The 15,447-nt window shown below is 42.8% G+C and overlaps 1 protein-coding gene across 14 annotated transcripts in view; it reads right to left on the bottom strand.

Annotated features, from left to right (window-relative positions):
• KIAA1671 overlaps nucleotides 1-15,447 on the bottom strand; it is a 121,548-nt gene that overhangs the window by 22,276 nt on the left and 83,825 nt on the right. For all 14 annotated transcript variants that reach the window (XR_014541268.1, XM_083583766.1, XM_083583773.1 and 11 more), the window contains one exon: nucleotides 11,176-11,294. Coding sequence is in view for 13 of the 14 variants with exons in the window: in XM_083583766.1 (XP_083439892.1) it covers nucleotides 11,176-11,294 (119 nt within the window). In the remaining variant the exon portion in view is untranslated. The remainder of the gene's footprint in view (nucleotides 1-11,175; nucleotides 11,295-15,447) is intronic.

Genomic DNA, 15,447 nt, shown 5'->3' with positions numbered 1-15,447 from the left:
GCGGTAGTTCTTAAGTTGTGTCTTTTCCGACTCAGTTTTCGGTATAAGTGTAATATAAGCTTCCTTCCACGACTCTGGCGCTTTTCCCCCCTCCAAAATTTCATTACAAACCTCCTTTAGTGGCTGAATTAACCAATCCTTCAAAGATCTATAATATTTTGAGGTTAAACGATCCGGCCCTGGAGATTTACCCAACTGCATATTCTGAATGGCGCCTTCTACCTCCTGTTCTGTAATTTTATGGTTCAGCATTATCTTGTTTTCCTGAGAGATTTTTTGTAATCCATTTGTTTTTAAAAATTGGTCTATATCAAACTCTTTCTGAGACCCTTGTGTATATAACTGTTTAAAATACCCCTGGAAGCATTTTCTAATCTCCACTGGATTCTGAATGTTCTTTCCTTCCACTTCCAAATTAGTGATAGTATTGAGCTTTTGTCTTTTTTTCATTTGCCAAGCTAACAATTTTCCACATTTATTAGCCGATTCAAATGTCTTTTGTCTCATTTGTTTAATTTTCCATTCAATTTCCTGGTTCATCATCTTCATATATTGCACTTGATATAACTTTATGTCTCTCAGAATCTCTTGTGACTTTGGTTTCGCTCTTAGTTTCTTCTCACCCTCCTTTATTTTTTCCAAAATTTTATCTTTTTTTTCATTTTGGGCTCTCTTCTTTATTGTATTCTTTTGAATCAGAAACCCCCTCATAACTGCTTTACTTGCATCCCAGATTATTCTTTTTTCAATAATAGTATTCAAATTTATCTCAAAATAGTCTCTCAAGGTTTTTTGGGCCCTCTTAACAACCTCTTGATCTCTAAATAAGGTGTCATTCATCCTCCATCTGAAGGAACCGATTGGTGTTGGTTTCATCTCCATTTTCACAGCATTATGGTCGGAGCAAGTTTTTGGGCAAATTTCCACTTTTCGAGTCTTGGGTGCTAGTCCTCTAGTTATCCATATTTGGTCAATTCTACTCCATGTCATTTTGGCTTCAGAAAAGAATGTTCCCTCTCTTCCTAAGGGGTTCTTAATTCTCCAAATATCAATCAAGTCCATATTGTCAGTCAGTTCAAAAAAGGTTTTTGGTAGTCTGCCATCTTTAGTTACAATCTGTCTCTGCGACTTGTCCATATTTGTAGATACCACTCCATTCATATCTCCCATCATGATAATGTTGTAATCCATGTAGTCTAACAATGTCTCATGCAATTTCTTAAAAAATTCAGATTTCCCCTCATTTGGTGCATAAACTCCTAATATTAAAATTTTTTCTCCTTGTGATTGAATTTCGATTGCCACAAATCTTCCTTGATCATCTTTAAAAACAAATTTCGGTGATAGGCTCTCTTTGGCATAAATTACAACTCCTCTCTTTTTAACCTTATCCAATGAAATAAACTCTTGACCCAGTCTTTTATTAATCAATACTTTCCTGTGTAGCCTTATCACATGTGTTTCCTGTAAACAAATTAAGTCCAACTGTTCCTTTTTCAATAAATGAAAGACTTTCCTCCTCTTCTCCGGGGAGTTAAATCCATGAATGTTCCAACTTAGCAACTGCAGAGACATTGTGTAATTATTCTACTTTCCTCCAACTGCTCCCAGTAGTTCCTCTTGTTCTGACAGTGGTATCACTTTTGCTGGTTTGTCCAATCCCAAAGATGGTGGTGCTATGTCTAATACTCCTGGTTTTAAGGCTCTTAACTCTTCTAAAGCTTCTTTCTGCAGGTCTTCTTTGTGGTCTCTCAGAAATTTTTCCTTGTCTTCCACTGATCTTATTTTAAATTTTTTCCCTTTAAATGTAAAGGATAGACCCTGGGGGAATGCCCACCTAAAAACAATTCTGTTTCTTCTCAGCAGGGCCACCAAATCTCTGTAGTTAGTTCTAAGATCCAGTAAATATTTCGGAATATCCTTAAAAATCTCCACTCTTGAATCATTTATTTCCAAGCTTTCTGGTAGTGCAGACTCAGTATTTTATCTCTCTCTTCTTTTGTTTGGAGGGTGACCAAACAGTCTCTCACCCTGTTCTTTTTCCCTCCTCTTCCAAGTCTGAAAGCACTCACTATCTTGAAGTCTTGATTAGCATCCAAGTTCCAAAATTTTGCAAATTCCTGCTCAAGGTAGTCACATAGGTTATCTTTTTCAAGTTCCGATACCGCCCTGATCCTCAAATTAGTCTGTTTCTCCCTCAGTTCAATCATAGAGAGAAGCGACTGATGGTCCCCGAGCTGTTTGCGCATCGATTTTATTTCTTCCTCTACTGCCGCTGCTTTTTCTTTTGCTTCCTCAGCTGTCTTTCGATTAGAGGCAGATTCTTGCAACAATTTTTCAATAGATTCTGTATTGGAATTCACCTTCTGTCCCAAGCTATTAATACTAACAGTATTCTGGTCAATTTTAGTTGTTTGTTCAGTAACTTCTTTACTTAGGCTTTCCAATTTTTCATAAATTATGCTTAGTACCGAAGTGAATCCCTCTTCTGAGGCCATTCCTTTTAACCCAGCTTGTGCAGTATCTTCCCCCTGTGTCACAGGAGGGCCGGGAACAGATGGTCTACGCTGCTGGGATGTTGCACTAGGCTGCTGCACTCTAACCTTGCCGGATCTTGTTGTTTTTTCATCCATCACACTTTGTCTATGAGTCAAGGTCAATCCCACGGTAAAAGCTTGCAATGGAAATTCCCCAGAGTTAAAAGTTAAGAGTGGAAAAATCCCCCAGCTGGGTGTATAGTTTCAATGTTCCTCTTGGGGGACACTGTAGCAGTCATTAATGTTACAATAAAATGTCTTTTCCAACTTTCCAAAGTCCCCCTCAGCAAAGCAAGCAACAGTTTCAAATCCAGAGAAGACCTTTAACATATATCTCCTTTGCAGAGTTAACCATTAAAAAGTTACATTGTCCATAAGTAGTGCGACTCTCAGTGCAACAATTCTAACGATCCTTGCAGTCCGTTCCCAGGAATTAGGTGGTGGTCTCTATTCCCTTTTCCTTTCTTTTGCAGGCAAAAAAGTCACTTTCCCCTCCTCCCCCCCCCTCCTGCAACCTGGGGAGGGAGTTCTTTTACTTTGATGTTCAGATTTGGAGCTTTGAAGCACCGCTCTCCAGGTCTTAGCTCAGAGAGTCTTTGCTTTGATCTGTATACAGAAAGGAAGGCGGACTTCCTGTTTACACCTTCCCGCTTCAGTGCCAAATCAATCCCTTTTTTCTCCTTTTAGTCCCAGATCTTAAGCTTCACCTACTCACGGGTAGTTGTTTAGCAGCCGAATTGTCACAGGAAAAAGGTCAGCGCTCTCCGGCAACAGCTGTGCGGCTTCACCCCACGGAAAGAGCAATTGACTCTCAGGACCGCGCCAAGCTCCCGTTACGCTCCGGAGCCCCTTGCGGGGTTCCTTCGCAAATCCGGGGGGCGCTAAATGTGCCCGCCGAGTCCCACGTTCACAGGCTTCTCCTGCCTGTGATTTTCAAAAGGGTCTCCGCTTCGCATGCTTTTCAACATCTATATGCAGCTGCTGGGAGATCATCAGGGGGTTTGGGCTGGGTGTCCATCAATATGCAGATGATACCCAGCTCTACCTCTCTTTCAAATCAGAACCAGTGAAGGCGGTGAAGGTCCTGTGTGAGTGCCTGGAGGCGGTTGGAGGATGGATGGCGGCTAACAGATTGAGGGTGAATCCTGACAAGACAGAAGTACTGTTTTGGGGGGAACAGGAGGTGGGCAGGTGTGGAGGACTCGCTGGTCCTGAAAGGGGTAGCTGTGCCCCTGAAGAAACAGTTGCACAGCCTGGGAGTCATTTTGGACTCACAGCTGTCCATGGAGGCGCAGGTCAATTCTGTATCCAGGGCAGCGGTCTACCAGCTCCATCTGGTACACAGGCTGAGTCCCTCCCTGTCCGCAGACTGTCTCGCCAGAGTGGTGCATGCTCTAGTTATCTCCTGCTTGGACTACTGCAATGTGCTCTATGTGGGGCTACTTTTGAAGGTGACCCAGAAACTACAACTAATCCAGAATGCGGCAGCTAGACTGGTAACTGGGAGCGGCTACCGAGACCACATAACACCGGTCTTGTGTTATGTGGCCTACACTGGCTCCCAGTACGCTGAGGGCCTTCTCGGTAGTGGCACCCGCCCTGTGGGATGCCCTCCCACCAGATGTCAAAGAGAAAAACAACTGCCTGACATTTAGAAGACATCTGAAGGCAGCCCTGTTCAGGGAAGTTTTTACTGTGTGACATTTTAATGTATTTTTAATCTTTGTTGGAAGCTACCCAGAGTGGCTGGGGAAACTAAATTATTATTATTATTATTAGCCCTCAGATGGGGCAAAGGGGAGAAAGTTAGCCCTGGGGTGGATCTAGAAAGCCTTGGCATGAATAAGAGGAGAAGGGGAGGGAGACACTTGACCATCAGAGTGTGATACAAGAGATTAATTTCATAAAAGATGAAAAAAGTGGAAAGCTGGACGTCAGGGGAGCTCAAGGACAAAAACAGTGCACTTTAAAAGTGTTGAGCATGACAGGATAAGGGCTTAAGGTACCATGTTCACAGCAGTGGGAAGAAACACCCATGGTGCTATGGGAGGTGCAGAGTATAGAATAATAGAACTGGAGTTAAAAGGGACCCCAGGGTCATCTAGTCCAACCCCCTGCAATGCAGGAATCTCAGCTAAATATCCATGACAGATGGCCATCCAACCTCTGCTTTAAAACATCAAAGGAAGGAGAGTCTACCACTTCCTGAGGGAGATTGTTCCACCATCGAACAGCTCTTACTGTAAGAAGTTCGTCTGGATGTTTAGTCGGAATTCCTTTCTTGTAACTTGAAGCCATTGGATCAAGTCTTACCCTCCAGAGTAGGAGAATACAAGCTTGCTGCATCTTCCATCGGACAGCCCTTCATATATTTGAAGAGGACAATCATATCTCAGTTCCCTCTTTTTCAGGCTAAACATACCCAACTCCTTCAAGCGCTCCTCATTTGGCTTAGTTTCCAGACCCTTGATCATCTTGGTTGCCCTCCTCTGCATACGTTCCAGCTTTTCAACATTTTTATTAAATTGTGGCACCCAGAACTGGATACAGTATTCCAGGCGTGGTCTGACCAGAGCAGAATAGAGTGGTACTATTACTTCCCTTGATCAGGACACTACATTTCTGTTGATGCAGGCTAGAATAGCATTAGCTTTTTTTGCAGCTGCACCACCCTGTTGACTCATGTTAAGCTTGTGGTCCACCAAGACCCCGAGATCCTTTTCACATGTACTGCTAGTAAGCCAGGTGCCTTCCATCTTTTATTTGCGCATCTCACTTCCAGTTTCCTGCCAAGCGGAATGGCAGCGTGGAACTGATCGCTCTGTAAATAGTGATCATTCCGAGGCTTGCAGAGACAAGAGGGAAGCGTGCCAGGGCTAGGCACCCCCCCACACACAAAGGTTCACTGAGGTGAGTGAAGTGTTGAGTGGTCCATCAGAAGCACCAAGCTCCCACCGCCCACCCAAGAACCTTGCTGGGGGGGGTGTGTGCAGTGGAGCGCACTCCAGGCTTCATCGCAGCTCTGCCTGCTGAAGTCACAGGCTGCCGCAGCAAGCAGGAGATTTGCATAACAACAATTGAAGCTGAAGAACAATAAGCAGTTTAAAAGTTATTTTATCCAAATAAAATTAAATTTGCCAAACAGAAACTAAAGAGGAAGTCAACTTCCGTTTTCTGGCAATCTGCCAACTGCAAGGGAAGGATTTGTAAGTGCTTAAAGGACAATATTGGACGCTTCTATGGTGAGAACTATATTTTCTGGACTTCTGCTTGAGGCGCCACGGAAGATGGCTGAAAATACCATCACTCCGGCTCCCACGGGGTAATTAGAGGCTGAGATGGGAGTAATCAGCCTCCCAAAATCTTCCTGGGGTATGGGAAGATGCAGTGTCATCTGCGGATGCCCAACAAACCAGCCCCAATTTCATAAAGAAGGAGGGGGTGAGGGCACTGGATGGAAAGCCCCCGAGGGAGTCTGGATCTCCCAGACGCTGTCTCTGCAAGCGCACCAAGTTCCATTTCTTAAGATGAAAAACTGGATTTAAGTTTTGGACATGCTTCGAGTGAGGAGGGGGAAATTATTCTGCCAATTAAGCCAGCCACTGAGATACGGAAAAAGGATAACATATAAGTTGGTACGTTGAACGGAACGGAAAGGGGGGGGGTAAGCCTTTTTTACTATTGTATTCTGATTCTTATTTATTATGATACTTGGCAAAAAACAACAAACCAGAAGAACCGTTTACATAATTTATAGCAAGCGAGACTGAAAAGTTTTCTATTTGTTGATATAAATATGTCTCTAAAACTATAAACTGTGTGGAAATAACAATATTATATAATTAAAGCTTTTGATCTTTGAATTGCTTGGAAGAAGATAAAAGATTCTCCAACTGTTGATATTAGACAGAAGCAGGATCTCATTAGCCGCTGGAGGATGTTAAAATTTTTTGGATGGTTTCCTAGATTGTGTTGGAGGATTCATGACACATTTTTAATTTGGAAAACCACCATGGTGGAATAAGACTGAGCTGCAGAATTATAAATAGTCATAGGGGGAGGTGAGCCTTTAATATGCTACTGTATTTGTACTTCAAGTCCGATTTGGTAAATCTCCCCTAGAAAGGCTAATGTTTGATGCAACCGGTCTGGGGAAATTAATGAGCAGACGCTTATAACTGATTACATCGGAACTGAGAGAAGATGGCGGCTGCCAGCAGTGAAAAGACTTTTGGATTGATTCGGCAGAAATACCAGCATGTGAGGAGATACTGCAAAGGACAGAGGGGTATCATACACATAAAATTCACACAGAAACACATCATTTTACTTCAACTCACTTGTGGAAACAACTCAGAGGCCATGAAAGAAGGAAAACAACAGGAAGATTTAAAGGAACTATTAGAAATGACTATCAAAAGTAGTAGAGATATGAGATGATCAGAGCCCTGCCCCCCTGAACTTGAAGCATGGGAAGTCCCAATAAAAAATTAATAACTCAGCAGAATATTTGGATTATTTGATGTGTATATGTATAATTTGGAATACTTAATGTGATTTGATTGGATTGTTAAAATGGAAAACTTAATAAAAATTATTTTTTTTAAAAAAAGAGAACTATTTTTTTTTTCTTTTTTGGAATTTAACAGGATTGGTTTTGACACTAAACTTGGAAGGTGCTCTATTAGTCCTGATTTGGAATAATATCCTTTAAATTGGAGCTTGACAAAAGAGCACCGGCTTTCTGGATTTTGGATTAATAACACCTGGATCTCCACAATCAGACCCAAAGCTAAGCAGGTGAACACTCACCCAACTCTGGGAGGGACCCTCGGGACAGGAGAGTGCCTGGAATTAGCTGGAGGGCATACGTTGTGAGAAATAATATGAAGAATGGTGAAGACCAGTGTGTAAGGAAAATATCATATTAATTTGGATTTACAATTATTTTGGATGTATAAACATTTTGGATTTACAATTTGCAATTACCCACGTGTGACAGGAACTATTTGGAAGTACTGAAAGACCGGGTATAGGGCGGTATATAAATTCAGTAAATAATAATAATAATAATAAATAATAAATCAAAAGAACTGAGCAGCCGTGAGCAGCATTACATTTTTTAATTTTTTTTTATTAACTGTGCCTACAGTTTAATCTTTAAATTGTTTAATCTTTAAATTCCTATAAACCTAAAGTTACATTGTCCATATTTGCTAAATGCGTACTCTTTGTATTGATGAACATACTATGTCTCTGCGAACAGTTTGATTTTTTTCGTTTCCATCCTGTTTGCTCTTGTTATTAGGTTGAGAACCGAAACAAAAATCTGAACAACTAATAAGAGCAGGGGTAGGCAAGCTAAGGCCCATGGGCCACAAGCGGCCCATGGGGGTCATTTAACCAGCCCCCGAGCCGCCCCCGAACCGAGCTGCCTGCTCGGCGAGCCCCCGCGCGCTGTGCTAAACCGGTGCAGCGCAACGCAGGGACTCGCTTCTGTGGTGCCGAAAATCGCGTCTGCGCATACTCAGACGCTGAAAATCTCACCTGCGCAGCAGACACCGGAAATCACGGCTGCGCATGCTTATGCATGTGCACGATCTGGCCCACGGAGGGATCTGTAGTGGAGTGAACCAGCCCAAGCGAGATAAACCTTGCCAACCCCTGGATAAGAGTGACACTGAGAAGCCATTGTTTTGCCAGTGTTTTTAATGTCTGTTCTTAAACAGACATAAAATTGTAAGTAAGCAAGGGATGGCCTCTCCAACTAGAAAGAAGTAAAGGCCTCTCAGGTCGATGAGATTCACTTCCTGAGGGCAGTATAGCATCTGAGATGGTTTCCATTTTGGGAGACTTTAAAAAGGAAATGCTGGCACAAATGCAAACACAATTTGATAGTGTCAAGGAGGATATTAGGGGGGAGATGGAAAAGCATACAAAAAAGGTGACAGATGCCATGGAAATAACCGTTAAAAATTTGGAGACCAAAACTCAAAAAACGGAAAAAGTCACCCAAGAATTGCAGGAAGAACAAGAGGTAATTAAGAGCGACATGAGAGGTCTATCGGGCAGGCAGGACCAATTTGAGCTACAGCTTGCCCTCCTTGAGATGAGGCAAAAATCCAATGTTCTCCGAATAAGAGGTTTGCCAGAGAAGGAGGGAGAAACAAGATTTGTTGACATATATAGCCAAGACAATTGCTGATTGGTTGGGGGAAAGTCAGGAGTATCTGGAAGAATCAAGTTGCTACCGGGTTTCGTTCGAAGACTTCTAGAGCTAGAAAGGCAACCTGGAGACTGCTTGGGGTCAGGGGAGCTATTCTCCAAAAAATTATGAAAACAGTCTCCAGGCTGACAATAATGAGGTGGCCATTTACAAGGAAATCCCCCCGATTTTATGACAAATGGCAAAAATGTATTTCTATTTGGAAAGGGAAGAAACCGAAAATAAAACATAAAATATTAACAGATATTAAAGATAGAGGCGGATTCTCCCTTCCAGATTTTAAATTGTATTATGAAGCGAGCTGTGTTACTTGGATCCGGGATTGGGTCAAATTAGAAAATACTGATTTATTAGACCTGGAAGGACATGATTTGGCTGGCAATGTGTATTTATGGTACAGTAAAGGGAAGGTACATAAAGGCTTCCGTAACCATATAATTAGGAAATCATTAATAAAAGTATGGGGGAAATATAAAGATTTATTAGAACAAAAAATGCCCTGGTGGGTTGCCCCAACAGAGGGAATATCAATCAAAAGGATAAATATGGAAACTGGATTATGAGGAGATTAGAGACTTTGTTCATGATTGGCTGCAACACTGCCAACTAAATGAGGTTTTTAAAGAAGATAACAAGAAAGGATTCGGTTATACCATATCTAGATTCCAAAGAGAAATTACAGAGGATAATAATAAACTTTTAAAGAAAATGTATAATTTATTGTTAGAATGGGAGACGAAAGACGAAGAGGTTAAATCGGTAATGATTAAATGGGCACAAAATATAGGTCATAATATACAAATGGAAGACTGGGGAAAGTTATGGAAAGTTAATTTAAAATTTACTGATTGTGTATTGTTAAAAGAGAATTATATGAAAATGATGTATTGATGGTTTATTACACCAGCGAAAATGGCCAAAATGTATAGAACAAGCTCCAATAAGTGTTGGAAATGTAAAGAAAAAGAAGGAACGTTTTATCACATGTGGTGGAATTGTAAAATAATTAAAAACTATTGGTACATGATTTATAATGAAATGAAAAGAATGTTTAAGATAACCTTTGTTAAAAGACCAGAAGCTTTCTTATTAGGCATTTTAGGTCAAGATTTGCCAAAAGACAAGAAAAAATTATTTATGTATACTACAACAGTGGCTAAAATTTTACTAGCTCAAAAGTGGAAAGGCGATGAAATGCCAACGAAATAACAATGGAAAGAAAAACTGATGGAATATGCTGAAATGGTGAAGTTGACTGAAAGACCTAAAGATAAGGACAATATTGACTTTTAAAAAGACTGAGAACCTTTTATGATGTACATACAGAAGCAACATAAGGAAATGGACTCACTTGCAGGGTTTGAGTAAACACAATCAACAAATAGAACATAATAATGAAGTATAATCTTAACTTTACTATATTAGGGAATAAGATAACATGCAGGAGAAGTGAATACGTTATAAACCAGAAAGGGAAGTTGGGGAAAATCGTGGGGTGGGGGTGTAATTGGAAATCTATTTTGTGACCATCTTACCAGTAGGGATTATGTTAAAATTTGTTCATTCATATATATATATATATATATATATATATATATATATATATATATATATTCCCTATTAAAATTCATTTATATATTTAATAGGGACTATATATATTTAATAGGGACTATAGATATAGATAGTCCCTATTAAAATTCATTTTGTTAGCTTGTGCCCAGTTCTCCAATCTGTTGAGGTAATTTTGAATTTTGAATCTGTCTTCTGTGGCATTAGCTTCCCCTCCCAGTTTGGTGCCATCTGCAAATTTGATGAGCATCCCCTCAATTCTTTCATCCAAGTCGTTTATAAAGACATTGAACAACAATGGGCCCAAGATAGAACCCAGTGGTACCCCACTTGTCACTTTTTTCCAGGATGACAAGGAACCATTAACCAATACTGCTTGGGTTTGGTCAGTCAACAAGCTACAAATCCACCTAACAGTTACATTTTACCAGCATTTTCACAAGAATATCATTGGGGACTTTGTCAAAAGCCTTACTGAAATCAAGTCCAGAAGCTCAAAAGCCTCTCAGTTCTGCAATTCTGTACAGCTCTAGCTTACCAAGCCCCCTGTGATATACAGCCTTCGCTCTGCCCCTTTTGCAAAAGGGGAACTGAAGCTTAGAGGCAGCACCTCTGCCCAAGGACACAAAACAGATCAAGGGCTCAGTTTCCAAGGTTCAAGCCTATTGCAAAAGTGCAGGGATCAGAAGGAGCCACTGCCCAGCTCCCATCCATTGTAAGAGACTGGGAATGAGAAAGGTAGATCCCAAGTGGATCCTGACTCCAGGTGGGAGCAGGCCCTTCTCCCTTACAAAGGGATCCGTGGACCTTGGCTGCTCAGGGTTGCCACCCCAGGAGCCTCACCTGTCCACACTGTGCCGCTGGTCGCTCCAGGTGCCATACTGACTGTCCGTCTCTTGCACAAGCGTGTCGGTGTCCTTGGCTTCTGCAGCTGGCCTGCCAAAGCACTGCTTCAGCTGATCCTGCAACACACAAGGGGGGGGGGAGAGCATGCATTAGCCCCTTCTAGGGCAAGGAACAGCTAGCAGGTCTAGGGAGTGATGGCGAATAAAGGGTCGTGATGTCTGTTTCCTCCTGGCACTTAGCAGGGTGTGGCCTCCCCAAGGGGCTTTCCAAGCATCCCACCCCCACCTTCTATAGGGAATCATCTGTAGAAACTGAGAGGTGTACCCTTGTTCCATGGCTGCTTGCTTGTTCTTATAAACAGCCCCACCCCAATGCAGCAAAGGGCCAAAAATTTGGGGAAGTCACCTTTAAAAGGACAACTTTCAAGGAGGCTGAAACCTGGTGTCACTTAAACTGCTCTAGGTATTGTTGCTGTGTGAGGGCTATGAGCATCCTTGACTAGAAAGCTGGCTGTGTGACAGAGGGGATTCCCAGGAAGAGTAATGGGGGTGGGGCTCCTGGGTCAGCCTTCTTGTACCATGCGGGAAAAGAGTTAGAAGGACTCACAGAATAATAGCAGGGTTCTCTCACAAAATGTGCCAAATTTTCCTCTTAGGAAACAGAGCATAGACTCATCTTGCCTAGACAAAGCTGGTTTTAGAAACCAGTGAATACCCCAAAATCTGGTACTGAGTGTTCCTTTCTCTCACTTTATACATTTTTCTTTTCTGTTTGGCTAACTCATGGGTAGGCAAACTAAGGCCCGGGGGCCAGATCCGGCCTAATAGCCTTCTCAATCCGGCCCGCAGGTGGTCCAGCAATCTGCGTGTTTCTACATGAGTAGAATGTGTGCTTTTATTTAAAATGCATCTCTGTGTTATTTGTGGGGCATAGGAATTTGTTCATTTCCCCCCCAAAAAAAATATAGTCTGGCCCTCCAAAGGTCTGAGGGACAGTGGCTGAAAGAGTTTGCTGACCCCTGGGCTAACCTGTTCAAGGTCCTTCTTATCTTGCCCAACCCCTTTTGTTTACGGAATGCCAATCACAGGCCTGCTCTCTCTCTCTCTCTCTCTCTCTCTCTCTCTCTCTCTCTCTCTTGGCAACTGTGCCACGATTAGGTCACTACCAACGGGCAAAGCTATTGAAAAATAATATGGTACATGTTAATTAATGGAGACAGCAAAGCGAAAGGGCAGAATAAAGCTAGGTCAGCCCAATAAAAGCCCTTTGTTTTATGCAGTTCCATTCCAGCCACCAAATGATTCTGGTCCCTTCTACCCAGCCTATCATGACAATCGCTTTTCATTAAAAAAGAACTATGTGCTTCCTTTGCCAAGGCCCTCTGAAACCCAAAAAAGTTATTTGATTTGCTCTCAGTCCTGCCATCAGCATCCCTCTAGAAGGGAAGTAAACACAGGAGGAGGTTCTTCAAGCACTGCCAGGGTCCTCAAGCTCAGCTGCTGGCTGGTCACATTCTTCCGTCCTCAGAACCTTCCCAGCTCAGGGAAGTAAACACAGACATGTGACACACCAGCCACAATGTTAGCAACAAAGGAGTGATTTGCTAACAACACACACCAAGAGTAGCCACTCCAAAGGATTCCAACTTGTGCACTGCTAATGGCAGGGACCTTTACAACATAGACACACACTCCTTTCTGTGCCTGAGGAAACTGAGAGAAAGTACAGCCAGGGGTAGCTCAGGAGGGCAAGTTCCAGCCACAAACAAGGAGGCTCTCTGTTTAAGCCCTGGGGATCTACTCAGATCCCAGAACCCAGGTTATAGTCTTAGTTGCGACCAGACCAAGTGGCTACTGGTGAGACAAGGCAGAACTCGAGTAAGAACTTGTCCAGTGGACAACTTTGCCATGGTGTCCTGTGGGCTGTTGTCCAACAGAAGCCACAGAAGACCTTTAAATATTTGCTTTAAAAATTCTTGTGCTCACTGGAAAGGGACCTTCCACTCAGAAGCACAATCAAACCCCTTGTTTGAGTCACAGCAAGCTTCACCAGACCATAATCTATGGGTTCTTGTGCCAGAGAACATCCTGATGGATTGGGGCTCTCCTCTCTCCAAAGCGGGGTGACTTTGCATTGACCCACAGGGAAAATTCAGAAGAGCTTCTGGCTGGACAACACAGGCAGGGAGAAAAGGCTTATTGTGAGAAAAGCCCTGGATTTAGGGAGGGGGAGAAATTCTATTTAGTCTGCATTTGAAGACAAACTGGCCAAACTCCCATATTCCAAATCAAATGTGACTCAAATCACAACCATCCCTTGAAATGTGCATTTCTTTAAAAAAAGTCCAGTATAGTTCCCTAGTCAAGTAATGTGTCCAAAAGTGCAGATAAAAGCTGCACAGATTAGTGAAATGCATTGTGTTAGGCCGGGGAAATTGGTATGCATGAATGTGTGTATTGGGCACAATTGCATACAGAATGTATTCAGATAAATTCACATCGAAATGCTGATGAACTTTCATGAGCTTTTTCTAAAAGAAAATTTCAAATTTCAAATCTTCCTAAAAAGCTATGGGCCACCTGCAACCCTAAAGTAAGACAACCACCAACTTTTGCAAAGTGCTTGAACTGCCAGAGGCAACCCTGGTAACCTGGTGACTAGCTACTTGCAAGCCTCCTTTCACAGTCAACCCGTGCAGCTTGTGCCTGGAAAACAAGCAACCCCCTTCTACCAGCACAGCTTTAGGAGTGCCTGCAGTTCCATGGCTGTAATGTTTAGCTAGATGGATTAAAAACCCTTTCATTGACTAAAAATGTGCCCTCAATTACTCAATGTGTTCTTTAAATCTATTTTTAATGCAATGAATTTTTAAAAAGAGAGGATGGCACAGCAGGCAGACGTGCCCTGTTTCCCTTTGCATTGTAAAAAATGCCTCCAAGTTGTCAGCCTACTCCATCTTGGTTCCTGCCCTCCAAATGTTTTGGACTACAACTCCCAGACAACCATGCCAGCTGGTGCTAATGCAGGTTGCAGGCCAGAACATCTGAAGGGCATTAGGTGGGGGAAGGCTGCTCCAAGGGCATTCTATAAAACAGAACTATTGCTTTTACACATGTACATATTTAAGTGATTAAACTGACCACAACATTTTAATCAGGTGACAATTTTAATGTCACTTTACTCAAGGTTTCCTGTCTCCACTCCAACTGAGCAGAGGGCTAACAGAGTACTCATGCCCCGCCTCCTGTTCTCACAGTGGCCAACCAGATGCCCGTGGGAAACTGAGTGATACAGAACAGGCACATATTTCTTTTAAAAAGTTTACTGACCACACAGAAATGTAAAGGCAAAATCCACATATTGCTCCCCAGAAAGCACACCAAGACACACACACACAAAATCCAAGTACCATTTCCAAATACTCACTACTGGATACGTTAACTTTGCCCACAAGGATCTGAACATGGCCCAATGCCTTCTTCTAGACCCGGTGAAGAACCCCTGTCCAATGTGGAGATGGCGTTAGGCAGAGCAATTTCCTGAGTGAGAGAAACCTTCCTCTCCCCTAACGTTTGCTGCTGCAGCAACAGATAAACAGTTCCTAGAACTGAGCAGGATCCTATCCCAGCTGACCTCACCAGCCATGGCAGTTATCTGGAAGATTTCCCACAGCATGAAGACACAGCATTTTTCTGTAGCTGATGACTCCTCTGTAGATGCAGAGAGGAGAAGGAGCCAGTGCAGCCACCAGCCCAACCCTCTGAACCCCAGTACATGAGTGGCTTGGGGTAGCCAACATTTCAAGGGCAGGGTGGGGGGAAGGGCCAAGAAGGAAGCAGTCTAAAAGGTGTGCCTTGGAGCCCTGACAGGGTGCTGGGACACCATGTGGGTACATGGGAAGCTCTCTTATACCAAGCCAGATCTTCGGTGCCTCTAGCCTGTTCTATTTGCACTGCCCGGGGGTGGTTCTCCAGGCAAGGGACCTTGTCAGCCCCATCCAGAGAAGCTGAGGATTGACCCTGCGTCCTTCTGCATGCACAGCACATGCTCTGCCAATGAGCCACTCTCCTTCCTTTGCCTATAGTGTGGACTCCCAATATCCTCTATGTCTGAAGCATCAGATAGTTCAAACTTAAGCCATCCAGTTGAATATCCCTTGTCTCTGAAATCCAGCAGAGGACACAGAAACATCACTGGGTCTAGGAAATATTGACAAGGAATATTGACTTTTTTTCATGGGTTCCCCCTCCACAAAGTCTTACAAATGTC

Source organism: Podarcis filfolensis (assembly GCF_964270895.1).
Source record: "Podarcis filfolensis genome assembly, chromosome: 13".
Taxonomy (NCBI): Eukaryota; Metazoa; Chordata; class Lepidosauria; order Squamata; family Lacertidae; genus Podarcis; species Podarcis filfolensis.
Note: the sequence above shows the minus strand (reverse complement) of the source record. Positions and strands in the feature narration are given on the sequence as shown.